The sequence below is a fragment of the Artemia franciscana genome, chromosome 17, assembly GCF_032884065.1.
Source record: "Artemia franciscana chromosome 17, ASM3288406v1, whole genome shotgun sequence".
Taxonomy (NCBI): Eukaryota; Metazoa; Arthropoda; class Branchiopoda; order Anostraca; family Artemiidae; genus Artemia; species Artemia franciscana.
In genome coordinates, this window is record NC_088879.1 from 7054731 (window position 1) to 7068842 (window position 14112).

A 14112-nucleotide genomic window follows, 5' to 3' on the forward strand; every position below is an offset into this window, starting at 1 on the left:
TTATGTTAACTATGTTTGTTACGATCAACAAAAATGAAGCATTTAAGAATATATTTCTGGAATATCGTTTCCATATATTTTTTTTGCATTGTTACGTGTTTTAACCAGCATTCACATAATCCTTCCCCTGCCCTTAAGCATGCTAGAGTGAGGTCGAAGGTGTGCATAGAATATGCGAACAAGAGCAAGCACAAGTTTGGCTTGACGCAGTATTAATACAACACAGCATGTGTATTAGACAGTAAAGAAAATCTGTTTTTATGGCACTTGGTATTTACCAAGTGACATATAGCGATTGCAATTTCTGTCGGTCTGTCGGTCCCGGTTTTGTTAGTTTGGTCACTTCCAGATAAGCTAGGACGATGAAATTTGGCAGGCGTATCAGGGACCAGACCAGATTAAATTAGATATATTATAGATTTCCACGATTTGACCATAAGGGGGGGGAGAGGGGTGACGGAAGCACAAGTTCGCCTTGAGTTATTGCAGTATCAATACAACACAGCATAAGTACTAGACAGTAAAGACAATTTGTTATAGAAATGGGACTCATCCATGGGCGCCCATAAAGGGGAACAGGGACGAACCATCCCCCCCTGCCTGAATGTTGCTGCCTTATATGCTCGCTTTGAGATTTCTAGATTTCGTTTTTGAGAAAGTAAGATTATACTAGTTTATGTTGGTTTAGGTTAAATTTGGTTATAAGTATCAGAAATAAGTTAAAAATATGTTAGCCTAACCAAACCTAATCTAACCTAATCTGTCATCATCAAACCTTGTATTAAGCTAAAAAAAAGTTGCCTGGCAACTCTGACTAAATCCAAGGAGCCAAAAAAATATTTCGGACATTCACAGGTGAATGTCGACATTCATCAATTTCGGGACATTCACATAACATATACATTGAACAAACAGTTCTTTTAAAAATCAGCCTTCAAAATCATACGAAAAAATTGAATGAATGAGGGGTTGGCAACATCTCCAGAGCTTTTACGAACAAGGTAAAAAGTAGAAAGTAGTTCTGAAATGGAATTAGTAGTACGAGAGGGTCGAAGTATCGTGAGTGGCCCAAGTGATGGATATGTAACATCATGGTAACAAACGTGAAAGGTGTGTACCTAACTGCGGCTGTAATAATTAAAAGGATGACATATGCGGTTTTTGGTCGAAAATTAGTTAAGTATGTGTTGTGGGTAAACTCATCAGGAGGAATCGAATAGTGGAGTCAGAATTTCCCTATCTTGTGCAGTTATGAAGACAGAAATATACATGCGCCAATTTTGACAAAAGAGAAGGAATAACGTAGGGACCTGAAATAGGTTTCCTTTTTTTTGTCAAGGAACAAGAAGACACACCATAATTGGATTAATTTTCAATTTGCTTAGAATACTTTTTTCCTTTTTTGGCACGAAAAAAGGAGATATACGTCATTAAATGAATTTGTTTGGAATTCGCTCGGAATACTTGAATCTAATGTATATCTGTGAAAAGACCATAAAACGTTGGTTTAGAATATCCATTTATCCTTATCTCCCTTTATCTCCATTAGTCCATTCATCACTCTTAGTCTCTTTATACCCCTTTATCTCCATTAGTCCTCTCATCTCCCTTAGTCTGTTTGTATCCCTTTATCTCCATTAGTCCCGTCCTTCAGAGGGATTACAGTCGACAAAATTTTTCTGTTTTTTGACTCTCCTAAAAATTCATCATAGCATATCATCATAGCATATCAATTCATCATAATCATAGCATATGTCATCCTTTTAAATACTAGTTGGTAACGAACTGTAATAAGGAGCGACCCGGCTCAATAGTAAACGAAACTCTAAAAAACGGAATTTTGATGCTAAAAGATACATCAAAAGAATCGAATTTTTATGCTGATTCTAGATATATAAGTTTCATCAAATTTAATCTTTGTCATCAAAAGTTACGAGCCTGAAAAAATCTGCCCTATTTTGGAAAACAGGGGGAAACACCCCCTAAAAGTCATAGAATCTTAACGAAAATCACACCATCGTGTTCAGCGTATAAGCGAACCCTGTAGAAAAAATTTCAAGGTCCAATCTACAAAAATGTGGAATTTCGTATTTTTTGCCAGAAGACAGATAACGGGTGCGTGTTTATTTGTTTTTTTGTTTTTTTTTTGTTATTTTTTTCCCCAGGGGTCATCGTATCGACCAAGTGGTCCTAGAATCTTGCAAGAGGGCTCATTCTAACGGAAATGAAAAGTTCTAGTGCCCTTTCTAAGTGACCAAAAAAATTGGAGGGCACCTAGGCCCCCTCCCACGCTCATTTTTTCCCAAATTCAACGGATCCAAATTTTGAGATAGCCATTTTGTTCCGCATAGTCGAAAACCATATTAACCATGTCTTTGGAATGACTCACTCCCCCACAGTCCGTGAGGGAGTGGCTGCAAGTTACAAACTTTGTCCAGTGTTTACATACAGTAATGGTTATTGGGAAGTGTACAGACGTTTTCAGGGGGATTTTTTTTATTTGGGGTGGGGTTGAGGGAAGGAGGCTGTGTGGGAGGATCTTCTCTTGGAGGAACATGTCATGGGGGAAGAGAAATTCAATGAAAAGGTCGCGGGATTTTCTAGCATTACTATGAAAAAAACAATGAAAATATAAACACGAAAAAGTTTTTCAACTGAAAGTAAAGAGTAGCATTAAAACTTAAAACTAACAGAGATTATTACGCATATGAGGGGTTCTAAAAATACTTTAGCATAAAGAGCGAGGTATTTAGGAGGAGATAAATACCTTGCTCTTTATGCTAAGTGTTTTTAGTAATTTCAACTACTTATTCCACGGCCTTTCTGATTCAGGGGTCATTCTTAAGGAATTGGGACAAAACTTAAGATTTAGTGTAAAAGGCGAGGTATTAGCGAGGGTACAAACCCCCTCGTATACATAATAAAAATATAAGATTATGAAAGTTTGTTACGTAAGTTAATTCTTAAGTTACGTATTTTTTTTACTAATAAAAACGAGGGGACAAACCCCCTCATATACATAATAAAAAATATAAGAGCATAAAAGTTTGTTACGCAAGTTAATTCTTAAGTTACGTATATTTTTTACTAATAAAAACTTTCGTTAAAAATTAAAAGTTCTAGTTGCATTTTTAAGTAACCGAAAAATTTGAGGCCAACTAGGCCTCCTTCCCCACCCCTTATTTCTCAAAATTGTCTGATCAAAACTAAGAGAAAGCCGTTTAGCCAAACAAAATTAATATGCAAATTTCATTTTACTAATTAATGTGCAGAGCCAAAATCAAAATTGTTCTGGTATTAAAAAGTTTTCGAATTTTAATCCATATTGGAGTGTTAATAATTCACTGCAGGTGATAGATTCTTTAACAATGGTTTCAGCTAAAAGAATTGAGTCTTTCGATTTTGCGACAATGTATACTAATTTATCACTTAATGTAGTGTTAGATAATTTAAAAACTGTTATCAAGAAATCTTTCCTCTTATCTAGTTAAAGGTTCTTAAAAATAGACACTTATAATAAAAAAGCTATATGGACAAATTGCTTTAATACCACAGTTAACTTGAGATGTTACAGCTTGGATATGATTTTTGAGTTATTAGAATTTGTTTTATACAATACTTATATAAGATTTGGTGGTGATTTGTACAAGCAAATCGTGGGAATTCCCATGGGGGGGGAATGCCAGCCCATTTATAGCTGACTTGTTTTTAAGTCAACTAGAATATAAATATATGATGGATAAGAATAATCCAAATAATTTAAAACATGTTTTGTCAAATAATAAAAGATATTTAGATGATATTTTGGTCTTAAATTGTAAGGATTTCATTGATATTTCTAAAAATATATATCCATCAGAGCTTACTCTTGAACCTAGTCATGGCGCTGGTCATGAAGATCATTTCTTAGATTTAAATGTAAATATTTGTGATAATAATAAATTAAATTTTAAAATGTATAATAAAACGGATGATTTTGATTTTGAAGTGATTAGTTTCCCATTCCCTGAAAGTAATGTACACTCAAATATCACATATTCTGCGTTTTTCTCACAGTTACTTCGTTATGCAAGGATTTGTAGTAATTATATTGATTTTAAAAATAGATGTAAAATCTTAAGCCAAAAATTGATATCAAGAGGTTTTTCTGCAAATAAATTAACTTGGCAATTTAAAAAAATTAGTTTTCATTATAACGAACTTTTAAATAAATATCAAAAGAATTATCTGGAAATACTTAAAGAAATTTATAACTAATTTCGGAGGTTCGACAAATGATGATGCAGCGCCATTTATTTTGAATTGTGTTTCTAATAGAGCGGATTTAAAAAAAAAAATAACCACATGGTAAAGATGAATTCTATAATTGTTTAGTTCTTTTTTTTTGCTTACAATGTTTTAATATTTGTGATTTGGTAAATTTTATCATATTTAGTTTACCTATTGTTGCTAAAAAGAGGGATATATTAACAGGATAAGCTTGTTTTGGTGTTACTTAGTTGTTTTACATATGCTATTTTTATTTTCATAGGCATGTATTTTGGGGGTGACACCTGACACGGGGATGCCATGGATATTCTGTGGTAGCCACAACACTTGGCTGGGTAGAGAATTTAAAGTGGCGAAACCCTATAGGCCAGTGTATTCTCCTGATGAGCCCTTGTGTTGGGTTGTTGCCTCTGAATTATTTGTCTTTATTATTTTTTCTATTGTTTGGTAAATGACGACTTATACTTATTGACGACATGACTGCAAGTCCATGGATTATTCTTTATGGTTGATTGTGTTTGTCTATGCTGTTTGACCTATGTGATTGTATGGATGAGTAGGGTTTAGGCCTCATTCAAGTGCTGGTCTATATTAATCACTAATTTAGGAAAACAGTCTTCCTTTTCTCCTTCTGTCTTTTTTTTTACGAGTTTGTGCTGTTACATTGGTGATTTCTCTTTTCATGGTATATATATATATATATATATATATATATATATATATATATATATATATATATATATATATATATATATATATATATACTAGTTGTTGGGGTGGCGCTTCGCACCACTCCGACACCTAGTTGGTGGGGCGCTTCGCGCCCCCCCAAGCCCCTCCGCGCGCGTAAGTCGTTACGCGCCATATTAGTCACGCGCCATTGTAGTTGTGTCCCTGTCTCCCACCTGTGAATACAGGTGGGACACCTGTATTCATGTTTTTAACTACGTAAAACATTTGAATATACAACATTCTTTGCTGTCCCTTTGTCTGTACATATAAATAGATTGTCAGGTTTACTGACTCTTGAACATGCATCATTTGTGTCCCGGTATCCTAGTTTGTAATTTCTCTTTGAGTGTCCCGGTCGTCATTTATATTCCCTGTGTCCCGGTCATCATTTATATATCCCGTCTGTACCCCCGGCGTCCCCGTTGTAGTTGTGTCCCTATGTCCCGGTCGTCATTTATATTCCCTGTGTCCCGGTCGTCATTTGTGTCCCGGTGTCCCGGTATGTAATTTCATCAGTTGACAAACATGACGTCAGTCGACAAACAACTTCATGACGCATACAGCTCAATCCTATATATATGTTTTTAACTACGTAAAACATGCGAATATACAACATTCTTCGCTGTCCCATTGTCTGTGCATAAAAATAGATTGTCAGGTTGACTGACTCTTGAACATGCATCATTTGTGTCCTGGTATCCCAGTTTGTAATTTCTCTTTCAGTGTCCCGGTCGTCATTTATATTCCCTGTGTCCCGGTGTCCTGGTCGTCATTTGTGTCCCGGTCTGTAATTTCTATTCGAACAATCCCTGTGTCCCGGTCGTCATTTAAATATCCCGCCTGTGCCCCCGGCGTCCCCGTTGTAGCTGTGTTCCTATTTCCCGGTCGTCATTTATATTCCCTGTATCCCGGTCGTGATTTGTGTCCGGGTGTCCCAGTCTGTAATTTCTCTTTGAGGTTCCCGGTCGTCATTTATATTCCCTGTGTCCCGGTCGTCATTTGTGTCCCGGTGTCCCGGTATGTAATTTCATCAGTTGACAAACATGACGTCAGTCGACAAACAACTTCATGACACATACAGCTCAATCCTTATAATGACATCAGTCGACAAACATGACGTCAGTCGACACACAAACATGACGTCACTCGACAGACACACACACACACACAGACAACTTATTTATATATATATATATATATATATATATATATATATATATATATATAGATATATAGATATATATTATATATCTATATATATAAAAATAAGTTGTCTGTGTGTGTGTGTGTCGAGTGACGTCATGTTTGTGTGCCCACTGGCGTCATGTTTGTCGACTGACGTCATTGGGGATTCCTCGGCACGCTTTCTGTTCTTACTTTTTCTATCAGCCGCAAGCCTGTTTTCTTGCTGTTCTTGTGATTCCTCGGCACGCTTTCTTTTCTTACTTTCTCTATCAGCCGCAAGTTTTTAGGCATAGACTCTTTGAGCAGTTTCCTCGGCTGTTGCCATTGTTGGTTCTTCAGTCGTTTTACAATTAAACATTTTTCCATCCACGATCTTCTTACAATTAAAAATTTGTCTTTGAACGATTTTCTTAAATACCTTTAATGACGTCATCGTCATAACAAACATGACGACAACTAACTTGCGAATATACAACATTCTTCGCTGTCCCATTGTCTGTGCATATAGATAAATTGTCCGGTTTACCGACTCTTGAACATGCAACATATAATTGTCCATGGGAAAAACAATCCGTATTCAGATCTATACCTCATGATTCTAATGATTGCCCTTGAGCTTTGTTGATGGTGATTGCTAATTGAACATTCCCTGTGTCCCCGTTGTCATTTATATATCCCCCTGTGCCCCCCTGGCTTCCCCTTTGTAGCTTTTTCCCTGTGTCCCGGTCGTCATTTATATTCCCTGTGTCCCGGTGTCCCGGTCTGTATATACATTCGTTTTTGAATTGGTATGTGATGAAATAAACTTTTGTGTTTTTCTCCTTTTTTTCTTTTTATTTTTTTTTTTTTTGGTTTTTACTTTTTTTAGTTTTTTTTCTTTTTTCTTTTTATTTTTTTTGCAGTTTTTACCTTTTTAGTTTTTTTTAGTTTTTTTAGTTTTATTTTTCCTTTATTTTTCAGTTTTTTTCCTTTTTATTTTTTTTTATTTTTTATTTTTATATTTTTTTTTGCTTTTTGTTTTTTTATAAGTTTATATTTTTTTTTAGTTTTTTTGTAGTTTTTACCTTTTTTAGTTTTTTTTTTGTTTTTTCTTTTCAGTTTTTTTTTAGTTTTTACCTAGCCAAGGTTCGAACCTGCAACCTCTCGGACCTAGAACCCGGAACATAACGCTTTACCAGCTCAGCTACTTCGGCCTTGAATACATTCGTTTTTGAATTGGTATATGATGAAATAATTCAGACGTCAAATGCGGACAGACAGACAGACAGACATAACACACATTCTTTTACAGCGAGAAAATGGGGTACAATGGCTCAAGTCCTGGACAAAAGAAATCGAACGGGAGTCCGCCCATTTGATGTCAGAGGCAAAGATTGCATTACAGAACGACATGCTGCATGCCATGTCTTTGACATTCCTTGACATTCTGCCATGTCTCAAAATTCAAGATTTTGTTGAGCGACTATCACCAATGCCAATTCCGCAAAACCTTAGTTTCTGGAAAAGACGAAGGACGTAAGTTGTCTATATTTTGATTTGCAATTGTTGTTATATAAATGTTTTACTAATGTGGTGTCTAGAGAAATATTTTACTGACGCATGCACCCCGTTTTTCATATTAATTTTTTTTTGGTGCGGGTCAATAGAAAAAATTAATTTGTTCTTCTGAGTAAGGAGTCCCTAGAAATTTAGGATTTTTGTGTGGGGCGCGAGCGGTTGGGGCTCAAATCATCTCTCCGAGTACATTCCTGTTGATTTGTACTTATATTTGGTAATTAAATGATAACTAATTTGCTATGCAGTAGCAGATACTGGTCTAGTGAACATTCGTCTGAGACTAGTATTACAGAAAATAGGAAACTACCAGGTATAATTTGAATTAAAAGGGAACAGTTGTGGGCATCAAGTCATGGGTAATTGTAGAAAAAGCCAAAACATTGTCAAATTGAGTGAGAGGCAATTCTGGCGTCAACTCCCTCTTATTAGGATTGTATGAAAATGATATTAGTTCATTTGTTAATAGATATGTCTTATCCATTATCCGTCCATGCGTCATTCCTAGGGCTTGACCTGACTTTCCTTCAAATCTTGTTTTTGTAAAGGGATGTCAAATTGAACAAGGGATTTGCAAGTAGTTTTACCGTTTTCATTAAAACATTCTTGACTGGAAAAAAAAAAATCATGGTCTGTATTTGGATTTATCTGTTTTGGTTCGTCGATTGGTTTAAGACAGGTTGGTCCAAATAATTGGTCAAATAAGTCAGGACTGGTTCATATAATTGTTTAAGAATTCGACTAAAAAAAAATTGAAAAAAAATTCAGGAACTTTTTTTCAATATAATAGTGATTGAAGGTGACCTTAATCAGAAGTTTCAAAAGTCAAACTGAAAAATATAAAAGCTAGTCAAATTGATAGTCAAATTTGACAAATTAGTCAAATTAGCCTTAATCAGAAGCAGGAGCTTCAAACGTATGCGTTCTCGAAAAACTGAATCCGCTTTTTTTACATTATAGAATTTTTTTTATTAGCCCAATTATTATCCATGAATTATCCAGTTTTTGATATTAATATATTTTTTTTGCATTTAATGATACTAAGATCACTATCAAATTTCTGTTAAAGGTATTTAGGACGCAAAAATAAATACGTCAACCCCTGGATCCATCTGAGGTCTTTTTGTGCCCGAAAAGCTCTTTTCTAAGATTTCTAAGCTTGTTTTAAATAATGAAGTTTTTAGAACTGCATCACGTTTTTGTTAGTCTTGCTATGCTGAACCATGTTTTTGATTGAATTCCGAAACAGGTGAATAGTCAAATTTTCTGAACAACATCTATATGCCAAACCTTCAAACACACAACCCATGTTTAGAATTCTTTCGTGCGCCAGAGGTATAGAATGCAATCCAAACTTACAAGACATATATTTGTTTGGTCAGTGGATTTTACCAATGTACACAACATAGTCCTCAGCGCTCAATTCGTTTTGAAGAGGTTACACCAGATTTGTTCTTTCTTTAATTCTAAATTAAGCTAAAAGTAGGGCTTTTAAATATTCTGCGTCTTCTGCTGGTTTTATTAATGAGAAGTTATTCAGTGTTAAACTTATCCTTGATAAGTTTTGAATACTTAGTTTGTTCCTAAACCCCAAAGGATAGATTTTATCCACCAATTACGAAGCGAAATAAATAAGCGAAATAATAAGCGAAAGTAATTATTTCAATCCACCACACTTTTTGTCCATAAAAATTCAAAAACTCCATAAAATATATATATATATATATATATATATATATATATATATATATATATATATATATATATATATATATATTAATATATATATATATATACATATATATATATATATATATATATATATATATATATATATATATATATATATATATATATATATATATATATATATATATATATATATATATATACATATGTATACATATATACATATATATATATACATATGTATACATATGCATATGTATATATATATATATATATATACATATATATATATATATATATATATATATATATATATATATATATATATATATATATATATATATATATATATATATATATACATATATGAAATATAACCGGTTTTTTCAATATATTGACTATTTCTAAAATTCTTATATCTGTTGTTTCCCCTTTTTCATTTAAATCTCCCTTTCACCAGCTTTGCTTTTCAATGTTTTGCTTTTCAACCTGTCAAACAGTTCGTGGTAACCAACTGTCGTAAGGAGCGACCCGGCTCAATAGTAACCAAAACTCTAAAAAACGGAATTTTGATACCAATAGTTACACCAAAAGAATCGCATTTTCAACCTGTCCATGAAATGTTGTAATAAATGTAAGGCTTAATAAATTTTCTGATCTTGCGTAAAAGGCTTAGGGTTGTCTTTTTTGTGACAAGGCAACCCTTGTCTTTTTTGTGTTTCAGCAGCCAAAAAGTGCCGGTTGGGAAAAACCAATGAAAAGTGAAGCTGGGCTATGAGACGTATTATTAAAAATTATACTGGCTGATGACGAGTAAACATAACCAATGAAAAAATGTTCTACCAATGAATAACCAATGAATAAATGAATTAACCAATGAATATAACCAATGAACCAAGTAAAAATAAGACCAATGGAATGTGGAGCTAGGCTATAAGACGTATTCTTAAAAATTATACTGGCTGGTGACGAGTAAATATACAAGCTATTCAAGGATTAACCACACTTCCATTGTTATGACTAATTTTTATATGTAAATAGTGTTAATAGTCTCAGAACCAAGAGCATCTTTACAAATGTCACCTTTCTTGTTCTAAAATATAAAAAAGGGAAGTGTACTACCAAAGAGTACTCAACACTTTCTAATAAATTTAGTAGACGTTTCAAAGCAACCAACGTTTCTTTTCGCAATCGATGGACACAACGTAATAAATATAATGATATAATAAAGTTTTTGCCTTCAATATTCAACCTTTAATCTCTGATATATTATCCAGCTATGAAAAAAAATCTTTCCATAGACAAAATAATTGCTAGAATATGCAGATAATTCTGAAGTAACTTTTTCATACACAGATTCCAAGAAAGCAGCAGTAGAAATACTAAAATTAATAATAAAAGTGCAAATATTTTGGCTTCACAACTTGAAACCTTAACAATGGGAGAACAAATACTATGCAAAAAGACAAAACAAAATCCAAATAAAATATACTTTTAAGTGTGAGTTTGCTCATTGATACGCCTGTTTTATATTTTTTAATTATTTTACTTTGTTTGTTATTATGCAGGTTTTGTCTAAATATGAGATTCATTTAATTGTTTTTTCTCTTAAGGAATTCTTAGTTAGGTTAGGATTTATGTGCTCTCTTTGGTCCCTCATGTTTTATCTAAGCTAGGCTTTTTAACCCCTCGATAAAGGCTTCCAGATCTGAAGACAAAATATTTTGATTTTTATCATTATTTTTTTTGCATCAAGTAGTCTTTTATTTTTCACTACCTTGAAAATTTCTAAATTGATTATTTTAAACATATGCAATCAATCTTGCCTCTTTAGCTACATTAATTGTTTCATCAAACTTTAATGAATTTTAGGCTCCATATTCCCTTTTTACTTCAATAAGAAACGCAATTAAACGAGACCTTTACCAAAAACTGATCTTTCTTAACCGAAATTTTACTCTTTTTATGACAGATGAAATACTACTTAGAACTTTTAAAATTACTTTTATTATTTTGTTATATTACTTATTTTCTCCTCCTAATCATATTTTATTGAGTTTTCAGTAAAGAGCTTGTTTTTTAGACCTCTACAAATATTATGATTCACATTAGGTATTGGTGAGTTATTGTGATAAGTTATCGTGATTTTTATTAGGCATTGTGATATATTCAGTTCATTGTCATTTTTCTCCATGCTTTCTGTGAGTTTCTTCTGATTGTGATTTCAAAATGTGACTTATTTTATTTGGCAAATGAATTAAATTTTTAAACTTATTTAAGTTTTTATTTTGTGTCCTCTCTTTGTTTCTCATGTTTTGTTCAAGCTAGGCTTTCTAACCCCTCAATAAAGGATTCCAGATCTGAAGCCAAATACATTAGGACTTCGTTTTGTTATTTTTTGCGTCACTTTTATTGTCTTCTATTTTATTTCTCACTATTTCAATGTTATATCATTGGTTACATTAGTTGTTTCATACAATTTTTATCTATTTCAGCTTTCATATTCGCTCTTTACTTTAATCAAAAACACAAAAAATATTAAACCTTTACCAAAAATATCTTACTTAGCTAAAATTATATACTAAAATTTACTGATTTTATGACAGGTGATAGACTATATTGGACCTTAATATTAATTTATCATTTTCAATAAATTACTTATTTTCTCCTCCTAATTTTTGTTGCCTTTTCAGTAAGCGCTTGTCTTTTAGATTTCTACAAGTATTGTGATTTATATTAGGTATTTGTGAGTTATTGTGAATAGGTATTGTGATATTTACTGTGATATATTCAATCTATTGCCATGTTTCTTCATGCTTCCTGTGAGTTGCTTTTGATTGCAATTTTAAGCTTCGACGTATAATATTCTTTCTTCTTGTTTAACCACTATTTTTTTTAGATTTTTTACATTTTATCAGCTTGGCTTTATATAATTTTTATTAGATTGTGGATTTCTGAAGTATATTTCAGCTTAACTTCATCCCCCCCCCTTCCACGCAACCCTTTCTCTAGACGTAGCTTTAGGCTATATGCTAAAGTTTGCTGTGTCATTTTTCAAATTCACACTGTTAAAGATAAATAAGCACACACAATAATGTAAACCAATAAGATAAGTAAGCTTCTATTGTCCAACCTAGGACTATTATCCAGGTATAAGTGGGAGAAGAGGCTAGGATGCAGTTAAACTGAAATCAATTCTGGAAATCAAACAGATAGAAATTTTGAACAAAGAGAAGTAAAAATATTGTAAATTTACTGTTCAGCTCAGAAGAAGAGATAAATTTTCCCCGAGATTGAAAGGTCACAAAAAGAGGTATTTTGCCCCGAGGTCGTTTATACCTCTCAGTGTCACAGGTTCTTTTTTTCATCCGCCTCCACTCACTCAGGCCTTTGGACCTTTAACTGTAACCTGACTTCACATCAATCTGCTCAGATAATTAATTCAGACTGCTCAGATCAGTAATTCATTTGCTAGTGTTTTTTGGGTATCAAGGTTTTTATTTTCTTTTTGTTTCAGGTAATTTGAGCCGCGCCCTCTTATCTATTAATTGCTTATATCACGTGATTAGAGTTATGGATGTTGCTATTTAAACACAATCACTGGATATAGCAGTATAGATAGCTTGGAACTTAAATCAAGAACCTTTTCATAGATGGATAGAAACAGATTTGAAATGCTACAAATTAAACTAAAATCAACCTTAGTGTTTGCTTTACAAGAACAAGAATAAGTTCCGTCTACTTTTTGTAGACATTTTTGAAAATAAATCTGTTGTAAGTTTGCTTGAGTATTCTCTAAAAGTAGAGCCATTCATTAGCAAGACAACGAATCACACAGTTTAATTTCTTTAAAAAACAGCACAATCCACCCTCCCTTCTCCCAGGAACACAAACGAACTAAAATTTTTTGGGTCTTACGACTTGCAATTTCTCATATTAGAAGTAGTGCAGTCCCACAGTGCTGAAAGTATATATTCACGCCTTAGGCAAGATAGTGAATTCTAACCAAAATAGTTATGTTTAAAGAAATGCCTGGGAAATCAAGCTCTCTTGGAAGCCAATCAAATCCTGACTGCGTGAAGTATACAAGGGCTTACAACCCTAATCTCTTCGAAGTTTCGCCCTTTTTCCCTCTTTGATCATTTCTTCTTTCAAGTTCCGGCCCCATTCGCAGCGGCCGATCACATCAATTAGCCCTAGAGTGAAAGTTGAAAAGCTGGATTTTAAGATTCCCCTCCTCCCACCTGGAATTTAGGGACTTCATAAATCTCATAAAAACCTACATAATTCAAGCATCCCCGGAGATAGATGTCTTTAGTATACCTTTACCCTTATGGTGCTATATGGTTCATTTTCACTGGTCTTGGCAGATCGACTCCAACGTTAGCTCAAAGTTGCCATAGATTTTGTTACTTTGCTATGTTACAAATTTTGCAACAAAGACACGGACTTAGCTACAAATTTTATTGATGAAATTTATCTATATATGCTTAAGCGTTAAGACACCATAGCTCATTGCAGTTAAAAAAATAGTCGAGAATATTGCAGAAAAAAACCCTCTAATATTTATATTACCAACTATAAGAAATAACTCAAAACTATGTTAAAGTTACCAACCCCCCCCCAAAAAAAAAATAATAATAAAGGAGCACCGAGCACACTTTACAAAAGAATTCATAGAAT

The 14112-nt window shown here is 33.2% G+C and overlaps 2 protein-coding genes across 3 annotated transcripts in view; both read left to right on the forward strand.

The window, feature by feature from the left end:
- Nucleotides 1-14112, forward strand: part of LOC136037762 (glucose-6-phosphate isomerase-like) — a 130258-nt gene that overhangs the window by 51032 nt on the left and 65114 nt on the right. The window lies entirely within an intron of this gene.
- Nucleotides 1-14112, forward strand: part of LOC136037763 (glucose-6-phosphate isomerase-like) — a 40548-nt gene that overhangs the window by 7236 nt on the left and 19200 nt on the right. Inside the window, exons 3-4 of one of the 2 annotated variants that reach the window (XM_065720571.1) lie at nucleotides 7478-7701; nucleotides 12947-13212. The exons of the other annotated variant lie outside the window; for it this stretch is intronic. Of the exons in view, the coding sequence (XP_065576643.1) occupies nucleotides 7478-7701; nucleotides 12947-12950 (228 nt within the window). The 3' untranslated portion in view covers nucleotides 12951-13212. Of the gene's footprint in view, nucleotides 1-7477; nucleotides 7702-12946; nucleotides 13213-14112 lie in introns of those variants that run through there. 2 annotated transcript variants of the gene reach the window in all.